At 43.0% G+C, this 20,472-nt stretch overlaps 2 protein-coding genes across 2 annotated transcripts; one reads left to right on the top strand and one right to left on the bottom strand.

The window, feature by feature from the left end:
- The first annotated feature begins 9 nt into the window (after positions 1–9).
- LOC146519426 (uncharacterized) lies at positions 10–3,947 on the top strand. Its single transcript, XM_085157889.1, has 5 exons — positions 10–127; positions 728–934; positions 1,183–1,347; positions 1,851–2,049; positions 2,384–3,947. Exons 2-5 carry the CDS (start codon positions 791–793, stop codon positions 2,491–2,493), a joined length of 618 nt encoding a protein of 205 aa, XP_085014015.1. The 5' UTR covers positions 10–127; positions 728–790; the 3' UTR covers positions 2,494–3,947.
- arl6ip1 (ARL6 interacting reticulophagy regulator 1) lies at positions 3,324–13,274 on the bottom strand. Its single transcript, XM_085157890.1, has 6 exons — positions 13,108–13,274; positions 12,206–12,339; positions 10,647–10,766; positions 7,285–7,402; positions 6,529–6,613; positions 3,324–4,204 (listed from the first exon to the last, which is right to left on the bottom strand). Exons 1-6 carry the CDS (start codon positions 13,141–13,143, stop codon positions 4,086–4,088), a joined length of 612 nt encoding a protein of 203 aa, XP_085014016.1. The 5' UTR covers positions 13,144–13,274; the 3' UTR covers positions 3,324–4,085.
- Between the last annotated feature and the right edge of the window lie 7,198 nt (positions 13,275–20,472).

The raw sequence follows: 20,472 nt of genomic DNA on the forward strand, positions 1-20,472 counted from the left end.
GTATCATTTTAATAACAACAACAATAAAAATAATGATAATAATCCTGAGAGAAAATGTCAAAGTAAACCCGTCTGTTTTCATCGCCGTGGCAACATGTTTCCACAGAAACAAGCTTCATTATCACAGGTAAGTCACGACAGAGCAGGTGTGCTTCCTGCTGTAATGACCGAACACATCTCTGTCAGTTTTCTGTATATGAGAGCGTCCTGTGTGGTGACTGTGCTGAGGTCACCACATCTGTGATTGTACTACATGTTCACTGTCAACAGGAAGAAACGGGCAGTTTGTCTGCGGGGGTTGCCATGGTTGTGTCACTTTCAGCAGTCTGGGAACTTGGACTTGAGTCAAGTTGCTCAAGTCCAAGTTCCAAAAGAGACTTTTGGATATTTTACCTTTTGTTTCCTGGTTCTGTCTTTTTGGGCCTGTTAAGTTTGACTTTTTAATAAAACAGGTGGTTAAATGTGCACTTAAAAGAAAAAGAGCATTCTCTCACACACACAAGCTGATGCCATGTGTTTGACATTTGTCACTGAGCAGTTGGACAGGTGTACCTAACAGAGTGGCAGGGTGTGTGAATCTAATTGTGATTAGATGATTGGTTTGTACCTGTAAGATTATGTTTACCTTTTGTTATTCTAAATGTAGATGAATGAAATTTTAAGTGTTAACAGTGAAGTGTTGTTTATGCTCAAAGAAGCAGGTCTATTGATTTCTGCACAAACACAGTGAAAAGCTGCAGCTACACCTGTGCCTGACAGAGCTGCAGAGGTCGACTGCACTGTGACCGAGATGATGGACGGCTTCAGCCCGGCTTCAGCCCGCTGTGGTCCTCGCTGCCAACGTAAACCTCAGCGCTTTAGCCCGAGACCCATGCATCAGAGCACCCTGAGCCTGGGCGACACGGCGCCCTGCTACACCACCACCCACACTCAGGTCTGTCCCAGTGTGGGGTCTCCTCCGTACAGTCGCTGCTCGTGTGGATCATCACGCATCCACAGTCTCTACAGTTCACATCTGATTAGTCGATCTCTACCTTCTTAGATTTTATGTTTTCACTAAAAATAGAATACAAGTTCTAATGGGTTTTATTCTACATGTCAGTAATGTATAAGTTTAAACGTCCTACAAATCCAGCTCTCGGGTACGATTCTAGCCCTTCCCGCTCCTCTTCTCCTGGTCAGAGTTATTCCGGCAGGTCGGCCGATGGACGTCCTCTCGTCTTCCGCCTCAGAGACCCCAGCTTCCAGCACCGGAGCCAGCTGGATCTCCGTGACAACACCACGCCGCCACAGAGTGTGCTGCAGTCACACAGCAAAGAGGTGTACGCGCCCCAGCACGTGACTCCGGTGAGGCGGAAAACCGTCTTTCAGATGGTTAAAGACAGACTCTGGAGTGTTTTAAGTCTTTTATCTACTTACATTTTTACTTCCATCATATTTCTATAACTCGTCTTTTGTGCCTTGGCATGAATGAGGAAATATTAACCTGCTTTATTTCTTTGTGTTGATACAGTTAAGAGCTCTGAGTTGTTTCGATCTGTTGTCTTTCTGTAGTCACAGTTTTTTCATCCCAGCTTTTATCTCAGTAAGTTGTCACATGACCATCCTGGTGAATCATTTACCTGCATTAGAAGCATTTTATTAGGGGAAGAAATCAGTTAATGCCAAATCTTCCCTCAGTTAAAATTAAAATTATGTTTGGGAGACTTTTCTTTAATTTCAACTTTTTCTTTTAGACTTATCTAAATTTTAAAATAAATAACTTATACATGAATTAAAGTAAAGCTACTGGCTGTCATGAAATATTATGACTACATATTAAGGACAGAACCAGCTTCTGCTTCTTGCAGAGAGTCGACCCAAAGTTGGAATTCTGGACTCGGTATAAAAGCAGCCGCGCCATCAGAGAGCTCATCAGTCATCATCAGCATCATCCACCCGAGTGCCAGAGCACCTACAGGACGGAGCACACGACCCCGGAGTTCAGCGGCTCGTCGCTGCAGGCCAGCGGCAGACAGACACAGCGGCACCGACACGACATCCTGACAGGTAACGCTCACAGCTTGTGTCCTTGTGGTCACAGTAATAACAGACCGCGCAGCGCCGTCTCTGAGCGGTGCACTCAGCCACAGTAATGCCATAAAAGTCGTATCGGCTTCTTAACAGGCAAATAGTTTTAGCAATCCTGCTTTGTACAGAAAATTGCAGCAAAAACAGAATATCAGGAGAATTAATCTCTGCTGTGTACAACATAAAAACTACCAGTAATAGCTGCATACAATATGAGGACTACCACAGAAATAATACTTTCAAAGTAATCCACAGAGGAATGAACTGATTTTTAGTTAGCTTTGCTGTTTGGACATTTGTTCCCTGTCTGCAGGTAAACCGAAGCAGTTTGAGCCGGGGAAGTCCAGCAGACGGTCCAGAGATCAGCAGCTGTGGGCGGCCAGACGCTGGGAGACGGACTGTACTGCGTGCAGACTCTACTGACAGGAAGTAACGCCACAGGAAACCTCCATTAAATGTACAAACCCTGTCAGGACTCTGGTCTGCAGATGCTTCTCAGAGCATCCTTATATGATGCAGGAACAACATTTCTCCTCCAGGACTCGGTGAACAGAAACAATAAGTAAACTTTAGCTGAAGGGGCTCAGATGGGCAGGAAAACACAGAAAGACTAAAATCCAAAGCCCACGAGAGGCTCCAGCAGGGAGTCGACCGCCAACTTTACAGCATAAACAAACACGTTTACAGCCGGACAGGTGAGACACAGGTGGCTGTAGCTGCTAGCATTTTTATAGCATCATCTGACCAATAATATGGCTGCTGTGAGGCAGACACAGCAAGAAATATTAGTGAAATCCTGGGTGTTACTAATCAGCAGGTCTGTGCTAAGTTATCAGCTAATGCTAGCACCCTCTCATCCAAATATCACTACTGGACCCAGAATTCTAGGGTCCTAACCCACTAATGAAAGCCCCCCACCCAGTTTAACCAACAATAAAGGCGTCAAATCTGAGACAAATATTCAATCCTGTACTCCCACTGTGGTCCAATAACGTGCCAATGATCAGTGGGTCGGATCACTGTGGAGCTGTGAGGGGTTTGGTCCTGAGAGAATACACGGTGCAGGTGTGCTGCCAACCAGATACATTTGGAAATAAACACAAACACACACAGCGTCCTCAGCTGTCACCTGTACAGCCACCAGATCAAAGCTTACCGTGATTGGTAAACACATGACTGTGGCTGCACAGGTAAGGACAGTGCAGGTGTGGAAGGAGGGCAGGGGTCACACACATGAAGACCAAGAAACAATCTCATTTAAATCATTTTATTTGTGTGTAAAGATCTCCAATAAACAAACAATGAAATGAGTTGAAATACCAGAAATAAGAAGACTGAGGAGAAACGAACACATAAATAACAAGAAAAGGACAGAGAAGAAAGGGCGGGGCCTATTTACAGAGACGCCCCACGTCGCCGACGCACTGTGGGGTTTCGTCCGAGCACTAACAGAGTCCAGCTAGCAGCGGTACAGCAGTAGGCCTGTCTCTACGAACAGTTTCAGCTCCGCTTCAAATCCAGTTTTGTTTTCAGCACTAAATTCAAACACAAGTGAAGCAGAAGAAGCACAAAAACGTAAAAAGGCCTGCTGTTAACCCCCCCACCAAAAAAAAATAAATCATTGCTGTCTGAGGTTAAAATGAGGCAGCAACGCTACACAAACTGCTCAGTAGTCTAAGTAGAGGGAATGGCTTTGAAAGCATCGACGCCTTCAATCGAAGCACAGCTGATCTAAGAAACAGAAGGATGACGTTCGACGGACATTTCCACGTGTGATCACCTTCATTTGGTGGCAGCATGCATGGCAGGTTAATTCAAAAGCAAAATAAAACCTTGTGTGTGATGAGGTTTAAATGTGTGTGTGAGAAATGAAACTGTGAAAATCAAAACAAAGTGCAGAGACCCGGGCAGCAGGAGGACTTTTTAAACTCCTGCTCCTTTTTCTTCACTTTTCCATCGTCCTGTTGCGTTTTCTCGTCTTGCAGAGATTCCCCCTCTTCACTGCGAACGTTCATCTACTCGTTCTTCTTCTCCTTCTGCTTCATCAGCTTGTTGATCTCCCTCTTGGCCATGCCGGCGTACTTCGTGATGATGCCGTGCTGGTTCAGGCCGGGCAGCAGCAGCAGGAAGCTCACTGCAACGAGAAGAACAAAAAAAAGTGTGCAAAGATTTTCAATCGGACGCTTCGAGCGCTGAAACGTTTACAGATGGCGCCTGATGAACTTTGACACGCTGCCTGTGTGCGTCTGAAACCACAGTTTCCTCCTGTGAGAGAAATGAAATCATCCAAACCTGACTGTCCCAACTGTTTGAAGGTCAAAGGTGAAAGTGGCTTTAGTTTTAATTTTCTTACTTGCCAATAATCCATCATAGTGAAACACCTGCAGGCTCTTATTTTGAAACATAATTTAAACTAACAGATTAAAAAAAAAAAACTGCTCTTAAACTGCCACCAGGGGGCAGCGCCTGTGCTCGAGTAGAGAAAGAACACCTCATGTTGTGAGGTCAAATTAATGAAACTGTTAATTTTGCACGCGCTCAGTCTAATGACCGGAGAGGATTATCCGGGATGATGAGGCGTCCGGTTTCAATCCACCAGGATCGCTTTGAATGGACGGCTTCAGTGTGGCTGCATCGAGCTTTCCAACCACCAATCACAGCAGTGACAAAGTGACGGCGTGTCGATGGTTTCAGGTTCTGCTGCATTCTGCAGACTGCCCGATATCAAAAATACTTTCACTCTGTCAGATCAGTGTTTCCCTTCAGAGCCAGCATCGGCTGAAAACCTGCGTTGGTTTTCACGGCTCACTTGGCATCGCTCCCCATCGCTGTTCGTGTCAGAACAATCAGTGACTTGTTCAGCTTTCACTCAGCTCTCTGAGCAGTGACTCACTGACACCACAGCCTGAGGATCATTAGCCACTAATTTAAGAAAGACTGAGGAGCCGCTGCTTGCACGCCACCCGCTCCTGGCAGATGAAGTCTTCACATGAAAGCAGCTGCTTAACCAGACGAGCCTGAAGAGCAACCAGGTTAAAACCCACAGTCACATGACCTCCGATTGCCTTTCTGCTCGGTTTCTGTCAGAGGAACTCTCGACATGTCTCAGCTTATGTAAGTGGGGATTAGCCCACTCACAGCCCCCCCCCCGGCAGCTTTAAGACGTGTTGGCCCTCTGCAGCAGTGAGACATGGTTTCAGGTTTTACTGCACGTTCCACAATCAGCCCATTAATAATGAATAAATACCCCTGATGGACAGAGCCTGCTGACCACACGCAGAGCTTCAAACATGCAAAAACCTGCCAAATATCAAAGATAAATATCAGCCATTAAATTAACTTGAACACAGAAGCATTTAAAACTGCTGATGAACACGAGTGCCTCTTCCTCTTCGGTCACGTAGTTTCTGTCTGCAGAAAATGCACGAAAGGCTCAACTTCCACATTCAGCCAAAGCAGTTTTAAAGAAGGACCCGAGAGCAGAGACGAGCAATTAAGATTTCTCATTTTAATCCCAACACTCTGCGAGCCTCGGGCCTTTCATTAAAACTCCATTTAAGGTCAATTTAAAACCGAAATCTCTTAAAACAGAATGAAGGTGGGCGGGGTCTGCAGGCACGCCTTCAGCAAAATGTCAAAGACTAAGTCCACCTCAGCCTGTGTGCGAAGGATTACACAGAGGTTATAAATCATTGTGTTCTGGAGCGACACAGCAGAGGAAGCCAAACCAAGAGGTGGACACAAGTCTCACAGTATTAACTGTCCACACACACACACACACACACACACACACACACACACACACACACACACACACACACACACACACACACACACACACACACACACGAAATGAAAAAAAAAAAAGAAAATCAGTAGGCAAACATGGGGTTAGTATCTTGCCCGAGGACATTTAAAGGCGGCCGGCATCATCCAAACTAGTCTGCAGCTGAGCGCGGGAGTTTCACCTGGCAGCCGGGAACACAGCTCACCCTCAGCTCGCTCTCCTTCATCGTCTATCAGAAACCCCTGAAGCCACATCGGAGTTTGTTTTTGACCTGATGTGGAGTTTGTGCAAAAACATCTAATGCACAACAACAAACTGTGAAGAGCACATTTAGAATAAAATGTGGCATTACAGTAAGACGTGTGTCTTTATGTCAGAGTGGTGTTGAAGTGTGTTTACAGTGAGACCCGATTACTGATACACACGAGCTACGAGTGCTTTACCTTTGGTAGTCACACCGGGCCTGAACCGCTCACCAGATGTTTGCCTAAACATATTATTAAAAGTGACTTTACAGCTCAACGATTTGAGACATGAAGGAGCGTGTGATTGGACAGCAGCCAGCAGGAGAGAGCGCAGGAAGGAAACCCGCAAAATATGAGTGAAACATGGCTGATAACAGTGGCAACAAACAAAACCGTCTTTTTGTAGTTAAGTGAGAGTATACTCACCGATCAGGTACGTCAGGAACAGGTTGTGCACCTGCTGTCCGATCCAGGCCACAGCCAGCAGGCTGCTGATCACTGAGGCAAAGTACTGTGGAGATCAGGAGGTCAGGTTACATCCAGCTCAATTTCATTAGCAAGTCATCATTCAGAAGGAAGAGACAGAACGGCCACTGGATGAGAACGAGTCAAACAGGCCGTGAAAAACTGTTCTGGCTGCCTGTGACCCAGTTTGAGGTCTGCTAAGTGGAGCAGCAAAGTCAGATCAGCTGATATTTTTATCTGGAGCACAGAGACAGCTCCCTGTTGGAATAAAACTTCCATTTACTGCAGCTTACTTGATTCATTCAGGTTCCCTGTAGCTCAGGGCGAGTTAGACTTTAACTCTGCTCAGACCAAAAGCAAAGGTCACAGACTGTTTTTGGGACTTGGCTTCAGCAGCCAATCAGATACAGCCCCTTCACTGGGCACGCTAAGCTAGCCTACAAAGATCAGCTTATCAGAACTTTGTGCGAATGTGATTCATTTTGGAGCCTGAGAACATGGTGGAAAGTTTTGTGCCTCTTCACCAACTGCAACACGGTCAAAAACTTCCAACTACAAACACACAGCATGGCTGAGACCAGCAAGACGCAACTGATTACACTACAACTATTACAGTGAGGCGTTGAGCTGCAACATCAGATACAGGATGAGGAATTTATGTTGTAAAAATGCTGGTTTTTGGAGGGGTCGGGATCAAAGCGAAAGCTCTGAGCGTACCATTTTGGGTTTTTCCTCCTTGAGGGTGCAGAGGCGCTTCCACCAGCCCACGATGCGGCGCTCAGTCTTCACCAGGTTCCCGCAGATCTCGTGGAAACGCTGCTGCTGCTCGGTGGTCCTGCAGGAGCAGAGTTCGAGGTGTTACAGACAATGAGAAAACTCGCTCAACGGTCCTGGCTGCAGAGTTTCTGCTGAGTTAAAGCTCGGGCCTGAAGAGAGGTTTTCACCAACATTTCCTAATCTCACCATCAAGAGGAAGCCAGTGAGTCACACACACTATTTAAACCGATGAGAGAAAAAACAGTGTTGTTGCATTAACGTTTTTAATGTGACCTAATAAACATCTAAGCTCCATTAGAGCTGAAACGATCAGCTGACTCACAGATGATCAGCTGCACAAATATTTCAGATCATGGGGCAAAAATATTCAATATCAGCTTCTCAGCATATTTAAACTTCCTCCTTTTCTGCTTTAGAAAATCCAACCTACAACAGGAGGAGGTCCACCCAACCTCCTCCTGTCACCAGGTAACAGCACTGAGTTGCGGTTGCTTAGCAGCCCAGCTGACTGCAACTTGTGCTGCTCTGAGCTTAAGCAGAACCAGAACCAAGAACCTGATCAAGGGAAGAACTGGGTCCATTGAACACAAGCTACCAGCTGGATGAGATGCAGGAGAAAAGAATCCTCCATTTATAAAAGTGTACCTAACAAAACATAAAGGAGACACAGGAGAGGTGCTGCCCATCGACATCACTACGATGACTCAGCACGGCGCTGCTCGCAGCACAAACCAGCTCCGTTCCAAACTTTCTCACATTCTGGAGTTCAGTAAGACAAATAAGCAAAATCACTGACAGGTGGAAGTTTCACTGTTTGGGAATCACCCAACAACAATTGACCATAATTTGCCTCACAGCCAATAAACTGGAACACCACATCCCACGCCGCACTGCTGTGAAGGCTAAAGAGCTCAAACAGTGAAGGACAAGCGCGGACAGCTGGGAAGAGTGACCTCCATTTTCTGCTTCGCCATCGCTCCCTATTTCAGTCCTTGTTGTCGGGGAGCCAAACGGGGACCGTGACCAGCTTCGTGTTACAGACTCGCACAGATACGCCAGCTTTCTGCCGTCTCAGTGAGATCAAAGGACATTTGTCAGGCTCTGCAGACAAATAGCTCATCATCCCGAGGCTGTAACCGAAAATGGAAACAGGCTTTTTAATCTCCCTACATAAACCGAGCCCCCGGTGGTAGATTAAAAACAAGCGAAAATCTCAAAAACTGTACATCATCACCCGGAGGCTGTGTCGAGTGTGAAGCAGTGCAGGTCACGCTCTGCTGATGCAAGCTTTTCTATCAGCTGGAGGATGACGTGCAGCACACCGTGCCAGCTGAAGGCTGTTATCCTATCCTGGGTGTCCGGTTGTCACCATCCAACACAAACAGCTGAATCAACGGGCTGCTCGCCGAGTACTGGCTACTGCCGAAGCTTCGTGAAGCCGCGGGACAGTCTGCCATTTACCTCGAACTGTAAATGAAACGCCGCTTTGGCTGCAGGTCTCTAATAATCTAGTTATGTTTTACTAACAAACAAAGAGGATGAGAGGACTTCAGGTCCAGCGCAGCCAACAGGCTTTACAACTCGTCTTAACCAACTAACTCTCCAGGTGAGCCGCCCTCTCATTATGAAGGCGGGACAATTTTACAGTCAGTTCTGTAGAGGCTTTCAAAACCTACACATGCACGTTTTGTTGGGCAGGTCGCGTGGACTTACTGATGACCATCCTCCGAAAACATACTAGGATGGTCCAAAATTCAGCTTGGACCCATTTTCATGTAAATAGCAGTAGAGCAGCGCGATATGACCAAAAATATTTATCACGATATACATTTGAAAATTTGCGATAACGATATAATTGACACCAGACAAAATACTTTACAACTCCACAACTTTATTAGTGCAAAAAAAAAAAAAATCACTGTATTTTCACTTAAACAAGCAGCTGTTTTTTTATCTGCATTAAAGTTATATAAAAGTTTAACAGTGCAAATGCAAATTCCTCGCTGACAGTTTAACCAAAAGGCATTTCCAGTGGAAACTGGCCGACATATCCTCAGCATAACCATGTATAATATCCACAACACTTAAAGAAAAAAAAACAATACGGTAATATTATGTTGAAGCACAGCACGTATCACTCCGCGAGGCTCCGCCTACGATAGCCGTAATGCTCCGACAATCCATCAAGCGGTATCAAGTCGTACTGAAACATCTGACAGATTTTCGAGCGCCGTGCACATAAAATCGTTTTGAGCTCAGCAAACACAACCAGAGTTCATACATAAGGCACACGGGATTATAAGGGGCTCTGTCGACTTTCAGAAAAATCAAAGGATTGATTTTAAGTGCGCCGTATTTTCCAAAAACACGGTAATAACGACGGCCCGCTAGCATGCTCTACCAAAAATAGTGCTTTGTTGTGTATCTGACGAAAGCTGAACCAGTTCCACTGAAGTTGCAGCATTTTTACAAACCAGTTCTGCTTCATCTGTTTCATTTAACGATCCGCTTTCGCTCTTCTCATTCTCCGTCATGCTTTTTCCGCCATGTGCACGTAAACAAGGGCACTGCGCATGCGCGTTTTACCCATATTCTATCGCCATATTTCATTTTCTTATCGTTGCCCAACATTGTAGCAGTATTACTGTGAACGGTATGATATGGCCCAGCCCTAAATAGTAGTAATTAAAAACAAAACCGGTGTGAGACATGAACTGTTTCTGGCTTCTAAAGCAGGCCAGACCACCACTGCTTTAAACCAACACAGCTGGAGGGAAACCCCCCCCCTCCTGTTTTTTTTAAACCCTACGTCTTCCTTTTCTCCGCTCACCTTTTCCCTTCAGCTTCATGTTGCCTGAGAATTTATTAGCTTCCGCCTCAGTGGACTCTTTAACTGGTTACCGTCCAGTTAGACCATGACATGTGTTGTGCTCACTCACACAGCTGTTCTCATTACACCATCTGAGATCACCCTCTCTGTTGCTTCATCACTTCTGACTTGCAGAAATAAAAAGAATCAAAGACACAGAAACAAAGTCATATGAAGCTGCATCGCTCATAGTTAAGACTGAGTTGGAACGATCCTGAAACCCTGATAAGCATCCACAGTTCCCTCCTCCTGTGGAAGTCTGTTGAACGTTGCAATAATATACATCCTCCTCTTTCACAACTCAGTTTGAGTCAAAGACCAAAGCTGGAGGTCATCTCTGAAGCCAGAGTGATGTAGGAAGGCTTCAGAACTGACTGACAAAACAGGAAAACCTGTCTACATAGGGGCGAAGCAAATACGACAGAGCTCTCACCACTTATTGGAGCCGAACACTCGGGGGGCGAGGGTGGGCACCAGATAGTCGGCCAGGCAGAGCAACATGACGGTGCAGGACAGGCCGGTCAGCACCGATGGGTCCAAGTAGTAGATGAGCCTGGAGGACGAACACAAAACAGGCAGAACGGGTTTGAACATCGTTTAAAATCACGCCTTTATTTTGTTACGATTGTTACGATTTGGGGATCTCTGCTCATGAACGCTGGAGCGTACAAAGCACCTGCAGCTGAAAGACATGAACACTGAGGGTGTGTGAAACAAGCAGGAAGGCATCAGAAGCAGTGCAGCAGTGTGCGAGTCTGGATTCACCTTCAGCAGATTTCAGGAATGGCCCAATAACGGCCCAACATAAGCTCATTTAGCAGAAGCTAATCTGCATTGTTTTGCTTTGTGTTTCAACAATGTGGAAAAGATTAACATTAAGCTGAGCGTTCTGACAACCAGCTGGAAACTGTAATTAGGACACTCGTTTTACATCAGTGTGGGCTTATATTACTTGTTACAGGCCTGCTGATTATCTTAATTAGTAATAAATCAGGCCTCAAGAATCAGCCTGCCAAAGCCTCCAGTTCACCCCGCAGGATGGTTACACTGCTGCTCTTTCTGTGGTGACGCCTGCTTTACTAACCAAGAGCACAAGTGTGTGGAAGAGAGTAGTGCAACTTGTCGAGTTTGACTGACAAAATTGTCGTTTTGGATTTCTTTGGTTCATCGATCTGAAAACTGTAAAAACATCTGTTTGTTAGCAGTTTTCTAATCGTAGTGCTCCTCTGACAACATCATGGTCTGAGCTTGAACGCTACAATAAACTGTTAAAATGTCTACCGTGGTTTTTCTAGTGGTTTAAATAAGAGACAGAGTGTGTGTGTGTGTGTGTGTGTGTGTGTGTATTGACCAGAAGCCGCACACTGAATGTGGACCTGTATTAGCTCTGCACCCTGTTCACTCATGGTTGTAATTATACGACTCATTTAAGTTAACAAAAGCAGACAACACTCCAAAGCAGTTCCACAGGGCAAAGATAGAAATGGCTGCTGTGCACCACTAACACGTTACACATCCTAAACTACACCATCTAGAGCTGTTGCGCAATTCTAGCAGTATGTTAGCAGACAGGAAGGCCTCTGTGCAGACAGTTGAAGGATGGGAAACGAGCAGAGATACTCCAAGAGAGAAGATTTTACCTGGAGACAGAATCACCTGCACACAACAGTTGTAAGAAATCTTACAGAATCTTAAAATACTGTGATGCAAATCTTTGGTCAACCAACCATCAGACTGCTGATTAAATCAGAAAAATACCTGACCAAAGACATAACACTTTGTACTGTTAGTTTTACACTGGAAGAAATAAATCTGAGTAATTCCACCTTGGTTTACTTTGCTCAGCCCATCTGAGTTCAAACCGGGCTGCTTTTAGTCACTGGCAGATGTAAACTATAAAAATTGAATATAAGATGTGGCCAGCCTCTCCCTGCTGAGAGGAAGGAAATGTGTGGTGCCAGCTGTGTAGCGCCCACTCTGAAGCAGACTCACAGGAAGAGCACGGTGGTCACGCCCATCAGCGCTCCGGGGAACCAGGGCTTCTCCCAACGCAGGACCTGATCCCCAGCCAGGATCACCTCACGCCAGCACTGCAGCTGCTCTTCCAGCTGGGCCGTCTCCTGGGCCTGAACACAAACAAACCTTTACACATTACCTAACTGACCATCAAACTGTGTGATATCAGTGTAATCTGAGGGGATTGTGTACTCAGGAGGGCAGTCTCTCCAGGAGTTAGTATAAAGGTGACGTTACTGTGCTACCTCTGGAAGAGCAACCAGCACCTTTAAAGTCATATAATGTGTGTTTATCCTGCTGTTTCACGCACAGAGCACCTGAATGTAACAATACTCCTTTATATGGCTCTCAGTTTGTGTATTTTGTGGCCTAGAAGTCTATTTGAGAAGCAAATTGATAAACAGGGTGTGTATCTTTGGTGATAAGACGGCGCAGTGACAGTGCACTACACGTAGAAATAACCGGGGACAAACACAGGCTGTCAAACCACGTCGAATGAGCGTGTGATGACTCGATCTCAGTTTTTTTAAAAGCTTTAAAATGATTTCTGCGTTAGGGCGAGGCAGCACCTCCACAAAAAGGAAGCGTCCCCGCTGCTGAAGCTAAAATAAGCATGCTAACTAGTCAGCTAGCTACGGTTAGCTGCGGTCAGCACGGACGGACAAGCGATCAGGGTTAAATCGCTTAGCTTAGACTTTTCAGCTGCCCGCATGTGCAAAGTTCACACTATTTACACGAATCTCTAAACACCACAGTAGTGTTAGCGCCGTCAGATTAGCAGCGACGGGTAAGGCTAACGCTCGTGCTGCAAACACGCCTACATCGAGCACGAGCCCTTAAATTCGCCATAGTGGGTTTTAAAAATGCTTCATACTTACCATCAAGTTTACGCTTTTGTTGTCTCCTTCCGCCATTATCTCTAAACTGAGCGGCCTACTTCCTAATGTGGAGTTCTTTTATGAGTTTTCGGAGAAACGACCAACAGAAGGACTGCACCCTCCGCTCCCGTTAGCTTCAGCGCCACTAACGGTCGAGCCGAGGAGGCAGGATGTTTTTAACTGAAAAACCTACGTCACACATGAGGCACTCTGGGTAATAGAGTTCCAATATTAATCCTTGCCTTTCGAAAACTTCTTCTTCCGTATAGGGTTTATTGGCGGTTGGCAAACAGCAAAATGGTGCATTACCGCCACCAACTGGTGTGGAGTGTGGACCGAAATGACAAAAAAAAAATTAAAATTAAAAATTAAAAAATAAAATAAATAAATAAAATAAAATATTCAAATTCTCCCGAACTTCTCGCCTTAAAAACCAAAATACAGCCTGATAACTTACACTTATAGAGCTCACGCGAAATAAATCAAACAAGTCCAACTTCACTTCCATATCGTCCAGCTTTTTGATCAGTTGTCTCCTTTCCATATCAAACTTCTGACAATGCAATAAAACATGTTCTATTGTTTCCTGTTCCCTACTGCAGTCACACTCCCCGCTGACCATTTTTTGCTTGAAAGGCTGAAATACTGGGTTGGTGTATCTGGATCTGCCTTAGAGTGGTTCTCCTCGTATCTCTATGACCGATACTTTTCTGAGGCGGTCTCTAAGTACAGGTCATCTTCCACTTCCCTGTCCTATGGTGTGCCACAAGGTTCTGTGCTGGAGCCCTTATTGTTTTTAATATATCTACTTCCTCTCCAGCATATTTTGAACCCCTTTGAGGACATTTGCTACCACTGCTGCGCAGACGACATCCAGCTATATATATCTTTTAAACCTGAAGATGTTTCTAAGCTGCAGATTCTAAATGTGTGCTTAGAATCCATCAAAGGTTGGATGGCTGACAACTTCCTCCAACTTAATGAAGAAAAGACTGAAGTCCTTGTATGTGCTCCAGACAGACATGTAGCTAACATAATGAATGCTCTTGGTCCTCTTTCAATATTTGTGAAATCGTCTATCAGGAACCTCGGGGTAACCTTTGATTCTGCTCTTACCCTGGATGTACACGTCAAATCTCTGGTTCGGTCATGCTTCTATCATTTAAGAAACATTTCTAAATTGAGCCCCATAGTATCTCATACTGAACTGGAGATTGTTATTCATGCATTCATTTCATCACGATTGAACTACTGTAATTCACATAATTTACATGTCTAAACAAAAACTCCCTGGAGCGTCTGCAGATTGTCCAAAATGCTGCAGCAAGGCTTCTGACAAAAACATCGAAATACTCTCATGTAACACCGTTGCTTATACAGCTGCACTGTAGAGTCCATTTTAAGATTCTGGTTCTGACATTTAAAGCTCTTCAAGGACAAGCACCAGCCTACATCACTGAACTTTTTCAGCCCTTTGTCCCTAGTAGATCCCTGAGATCTTGTGATCGGGGATCTACTTGTTATTCAGCACACAAGGCTGAAAACCAAGGGAGACAGAGCTTTTGCCACTGTGGCTGCTAGACTGTGGAACTCTTCCTCAGAACTTAAGATCTGCAGACTCAGTGATTACTTTTAAAAAACAAAAACTAAAAACACATCTTTTTAAAATTGCATTTTGTTAACTTTTGTCTGTTTTTGTTTTATACCTTGTGAATCACTTTGTGATCTTTTGCTATACAAATAAAATTTTACTTACTTACTTAATAATAATTTAATAAGGTAAAACCTGATATAAAAATTAAAGAGAGTTAAAGCATACTTTTAAATTAAAATATTACGTTACTGAATGATAGAGCATTTAAGACAGTACACCATTTCAAATTTAACAACAAATAATAGAATTTAAAATGAAACGCAGCATTTTAAATTCATTTTAAATTAACAACAGCTAAACACATTAAGAAAAAAGAAGTATTACAGGACTTATTTTAATTTTGCATTTTAAGAATAAAGTTAAATCCCATTTTTAAAGAGGAAAAAAGACAGAAAACTTTGAGAAAATATTAAAAACTTCTATTAGATTGTCTGTACTTTTATTACAGAAATGATGTCACCATTAAAATTAAAAGTGTGCTCATTTTTGAGCTTTACTGACACTTTCTGCTGAGAAAATACACGTTTTTTTATTGCACTTTATTACAGTTTAAAGTTTATAATGAAGTATGTGCAGCGCGTTAACACAGTCCAACAGTCATTAAACAGCCCCCTCTACAGGATAAGGATCATTTTTAAATTCCAAATCTATCTCGGTCTTCTGGGACAAGTAGAAGCTTGAAATGTTATTAGGTTAATGGAAACGACTATTTTGGGGGAGATTTTATAAATTAAAAAGAAATTCGTATGTAAAATGAAAGGAAACTGGTTCCTTACAGAAAGCTCTTGCTTTGTTTCTTCATGTGATAATCCAGCTTCTTTACATCCTCTGCTGTGGTCCAGAGGGGACTTCTGTGTCTGCTCCTCGGTGTTGTACCTACATTATCATAATAATGTTCATCAACATTACAGCCAGGGGCGATTTTAGCCCAGTTTTGGAGGTGCTTCAGCACCCCCAAAATGAATCAAAGCACCCCCAAAGATGTCTTACTTTTTTTGAAAATATTTGCTGTTTGTGGGACACACTACTAAAAGTATAAAAAGCATACAGTACTTAATTGAGATGGAACATTTTAACAACAAAAGTATAGATATCCCTCCCCCCTCCCAAAATGGTTTGTTCCAGCTCGGCTCTCTCCTACTTGCTTTAGCACCGTTGCTGCCACAGCGATGGTGGCTGAGACGCAGCGGAGCAGAGGTGGAAGTGCCTGGCTTAAAACAGGACATAATAGCTGCATTTAACTTTCAGTTAGTCTTTATATAGTTAGGTAGGAGTCAGACCATGTTTCTTTTTAACTGAAAAACATTACACCAGGTAACCTGCTGTGTTGAAAATAGGGCTGATTAGTCGACTAGTCACAATTACGTCGACTATCAAAATCATCGACGACTGATTTAATAGTCGACGCGTCGTTTGAAGCTTTGTAAGATCACAAAAGACACAGGAACAAGTAGTAGAATTTAAGAGTGTAATAACGGACTGAAACAGAAGATGGCAGCACTGCATGTACAAGGATGCCAGCTGCCGTTAAACCCCGAAGAAGAAGAAGAAGCTGTGTCCCAGAATTCATAGCGCAGCCCAGCTCAGTTTCCAACAATTGCGGCAGCTAGTTAGTTTTAATATTACTCTTATTATTCTTTCTGGGTCACAAAATAAACGTTTAGCATATTTTCAGGCGAGAATGTAGCTGTGTAAACCTCAAATATCTGCTCAGTTTATCAAGACACCACATATTTTCAAAAGCGCTCCGATGTTTTCGGAGACGCCTGTTAGCCACTAGCTCGATAGCTAGCCGGGGGCTAGGCTAACTAGAGCCGTGAGAACACCGGACTCCGGCAAATCGCTTTCAAACCCACCGCCGTCTTTCGCTACTCAGGTTAAACATGATATATAAGTCACTTAGATAACTTAAAAATGTTATTGTTTGGCTTTTTTTTTTTTTTGTATTTTATTTGTTCCTGAGTAAATCGGTTTGGCTGAGATTAAAGTTATAGTTTTTACACAGCTGAATAAACATCAAGCAGACAGCTGATTATCAGAAGTGTGAGATGCTCGAGAATTTACTCCGGTGTCCTGTTATATTTTAGATAGCAAGGAGTTTATTAAACTTCACCGAAACAATCTGCAAATTTCATTAAAATTTAATAAACTATCATCTTGTCTTCATTTTTAGTTAGCACATACCTTAAACACTTAGAGCTGTAAGCTAATGATAGTTATATGAGAGCAGATGCTGCTGGTGCAATAAGCTGTACGCTGTACATCCAATGGATGATGATCTGATTAGTCGACTAATTGCAAGAATAATCGGTGACTAGTCGACTATCAAAATAATCGTTTGTGGCAGCCCTAGTTGAAAACGTGTTTTCCGACGATGTTTGCTCTGTAGTAAAATTAGCGATATTTGACTGCCCTGTTGATCTCTTTGAAATGTATACAGCCTATTTAAAATCTAAAACTTAACATTGTCCGTAGCCTGCTGTTGTTACCACTGTCCTGTTTGAAATGTAATGAGAGAAACTGCTTATTTTGCCATATGTGCATGTGCAGATATTGAACCCAAGGTACTAACTAGCTAACTGACTGGATGCCCATTAACCTTATAACTCCTGTTGTGTGTGTGTGTGTGTGTGTACAGATTGTCAGTCCAAAGAGGGAGAGAGGAAAGAGGGGAACATGAGGACAAAGTACAAGATCAGGAAGTACCAGGTAAGAAAACAGACAGGGAGTACTAACAGGCAAAACAGGAACTGTTAAACTGGCAAAGAAAAAGAAAGACAAACAACTAATACAAACAACTCATACAATCTGGAAGTTGTGTTGTCCCTATATTAAAGCTGCTATACAGAATCTGCAAAACAAACTGGGTTGTCAGCCCTGGCACTGCATTACCATATTGAGCTTCAGTCAGAGGAAGTCACGGTTGCCAAAGACTTTATAAAGCTCAAGAGTGAGGCTGGTGCCATTCCAGATATGTTAACATTGTACAATCTTCTGGATAATCAGATCTTCCCCACACTGAAAACTGTTATTCAGGTTGCCCTAACAAACCCAGTTAGCAGCTGTAGCTGTGAAAGGTCTTTTAGTGTCTTGAGTCAGCTCCATACCTGGCTGAGAAGGACCGTGGGTCAAAGCAGACTCCAGCACCTGGCTGTGATGTCAGTTGAGAAAGAGATGCGTGAGAGACTTGACCACCAAAATGTGATAGACAGATTTACCAACCTCAAGGTGAGGCGACATAGGTTAAAAGAAAAGAAAAAATCTGCAGAGCCATAGTAGTATCTGCAGTAAAGATCTTTTCATACATTGTATACATTGTACCAAAGGCCAAGTGTCTCCATTTTCTAATAATATTTTGTATATTTCAAGGACTCTTCTATTTTTGGAGTGTATTTTTTATGTATCTGTATTGTATTATACATACACTTTAGAAGTGAATCTCTGTCCAAAAAATGCACACAGTTTACTTTTTACTCACTATGAGCATCATTTATCATATTTCCCCAGTAATTAAGGTTAGGATATGTATTTTTTTAAAATTCCAATCCATTCTTCTTTGGCAGCATTTTAATAACCTTGATCAGATTTGATGGTTTTGTTACAGACTTTTCAAAAAAGTGTTTTGCTATTCTTTCAAAAATGTGGGATTAAATTGTGTTAAAATGTACAAAACAGTGATGTCATGTTTTGTGACGAGGACCCAGGCACAGAGAGACTTGATGAATTTAAGAAACTTATGATTTAATAAAGAAATTTGCAGACTTGCACAGAGAGGGTAAAATTATGATGACTGATAATGGAGATGAAGACAACAGATGATGAGGACAGGGAGGAACAGGGGTTTAAATGCACCAAGGAGGCAGTCAGACAGAACTCGGGACAACTGGAGGCATTTAGGGATGCAGGGACTGACAGAGACGGGGAAGAAGTCTCATTGTGATGAGTAAAGTTTACCTTGCCTGGATGGGCAGCTCTCTGGGTGCTCAGCACCCCCAAAGCTCTGATCCTAGAATCGCCCCTGATTACAGCTGATGAATCATGTTGTTGTCATAGTTTTGCAATATGATAGGATTTTTTTTTAATTCCTTTGTTTATATAAAACTTTCATCTGGAACAAATGCTCTGCAGTCCAAGTGTTTTCATACAATTTATACAATAGAATAAATATATTATCAAGTCTGGTTTAGTGTTAGCCAATTTTTGGTTATTTTTTAATGCCAACGGCACGCGCAGACAACATCACTGGTCAGTTGTGACGCTGATTCCCTGACCACCATCGTTATGATGATGTAGGAACAACGCCAGGACGGGGATTTCAGCTCATGCTACTCTTACACCCGTCTCTCTCATTCACACATGTTGTCTGCAAACATAATAGTCCATAACCCCGTAATCTCCCCCACCTTGAACCTCATGTCTATTGCACAACTCAGGACACCTCATCACTGTCCTCGTTCATCCTCTTAACATGTGACATAGACAACATCAAAATAATTTATTCCAGCCTTGTGTTAAGACAGAAGGAAGGGGAAATAACAGAACTGTATAACGTTTTAAACAGGAGAGAGATGCAGCTTGTCTTCTGTTTTTGGCACTCAAAGCCTCGTTAGGTCTATAGGAAATTATGTTCTTAATACATTTCTCTTCATATTTTTGAAAATATTTCATAAAATAAACTCATTTTCTGATCTATATATAAATAATGTCAAAGAGATTTGACATCCCAGGCTCATCGTTACCCAAAAGTGGAGTAAAAGGAGTTAACATCCATCTCTTTATGGTTAAAGACACACAGAGTGTTAAACAGAGTGATTTTGAAACAGTTAATGATTTATAATTATAATCAGAAAATAATCAAGTATAATTCTGATCAATCTAATGAATGAAAGCGTAATAACATCCCTTACAATCACAAATTTCAGTTTTTGAGATGCCTGATTTTTTTCCACCCAGATTCCAGGAGCATTGTTATGACTATGATGTATCCTTGACTCAGTGTGTGTGTGAGAGACAGAGAGAGAGAGAGCACAGTGGATAGAGTGTGTGTGTAAACGAGTGAAATGTGACTCTGGCCCATCATCATGCATGATTCTGAACACAACAAGTGATACTGAGTATACTGTGAGTCACAAACGTCGAGTCATGCAGAGAAAAAGTATTCCTGAGTTAAAGAGATGTTAGGATCATCCTACAACAACATTAAGACTGAATGAAAAGTAAAGTCTATTCATTTGTGACGAATAATGAAAGTGACTGAACTTTGCTTTAAATCATGTATTTGAAAGGCTGTAGAGAGAGAGCAGCATAGACTGATGTAGCTGTCATAGATGTCTCGTGGAGATCAAGGAGGGGAGGAGATAGAAGAAGAAATGCATAAACACCCCGTGCAGACGGAATAAGCTGTTCTTCTTCTAGTTTTAGTATCAGAAGATCTGGGATTGGGAATTCACAGTTTAAAATTACAGCAAAAAAAACAAACAACAAAAACAAAAACCGCCAGCGGATCAAAGTGCAATACTGTGGACTCACAAATTGCATTTATATATTTTTGGGCTTTTTTCTGCTTATTTTTTGTTGGATCATAACATCAAAGCATTTGTCTGTTTCCTGCTGGATTGCAACTTCCAAGGATTTAGCTCCCTTCCAATTTGGATTTAATCGACACGGAACGGATGATGACGGATGTATCTGAAGGACTGCACCTGACCTAC

This window comes from Neolamprologus multifasciatus, chromosome 4 (assembly GCF_963576455.1).
Source record: "Neolamprologus multifasciatus chromosome 4, fNeoMul1.2, whole genome shotgun sequence".
NCBI classification, from domain to species: Eukaryota; Metazoa; Chordata; class Actinopteri; order Cichliformes; family Cichlidae; genus Neolamprologus; species Neolamprologus multifasciatus.

What these genes read in the sequence shown, in the direction of transcription:
- LOC146519426 (XM_085157889.1), top strand. Translation starts at nt 791, where the DNA reads ATGATGGACGGCTTCAGCCCGGCTTCAGCCCGCTGTGGTCCTCGCTGC. An exon ending in ACACCACCACCCACACTCAG is followed by an intron (nt 935 to 1,182) that starts GTCTGTCCCAGT and finishes TCTCCTGGTCAG; the next exon opens with AGTTATTCCGGCAGGTCGGC. An exon ending in CCGACACGACATCCTGACAG is followed by an intron (nt 2,050 to 2,383) that starts GTAACGCTCACA and finishes CCCTGTCTGCAG; the next exon opens with GTAAACCGAAGCAGTTTGAG.
- arl6ip1 (XM_085157890.1), bottom strand. Translation starts at nt 13,143, where the DNA reads ATGGCGGAAGGAGACAACAAAAGCGTAAACTTGATG. An exon ending in AGGAGGAAAAACCCAAAATG is followed by an intron (nt 6,614 to 7,284) that starts GTACGCTCAGAG and finishes TGATCTCCACAG; the next exon opens with TACTTTGCCTCAGTGATCAG. An exon ending in GTTCCTGACGTACCTGATCG is followed by an intron (nt 4,205 to 6,528) that starts GTGAGTATACTC and finishes TTCTCGTTGCAG; the next exon opens with TGAGCTTCCTGCTGCTGCTG.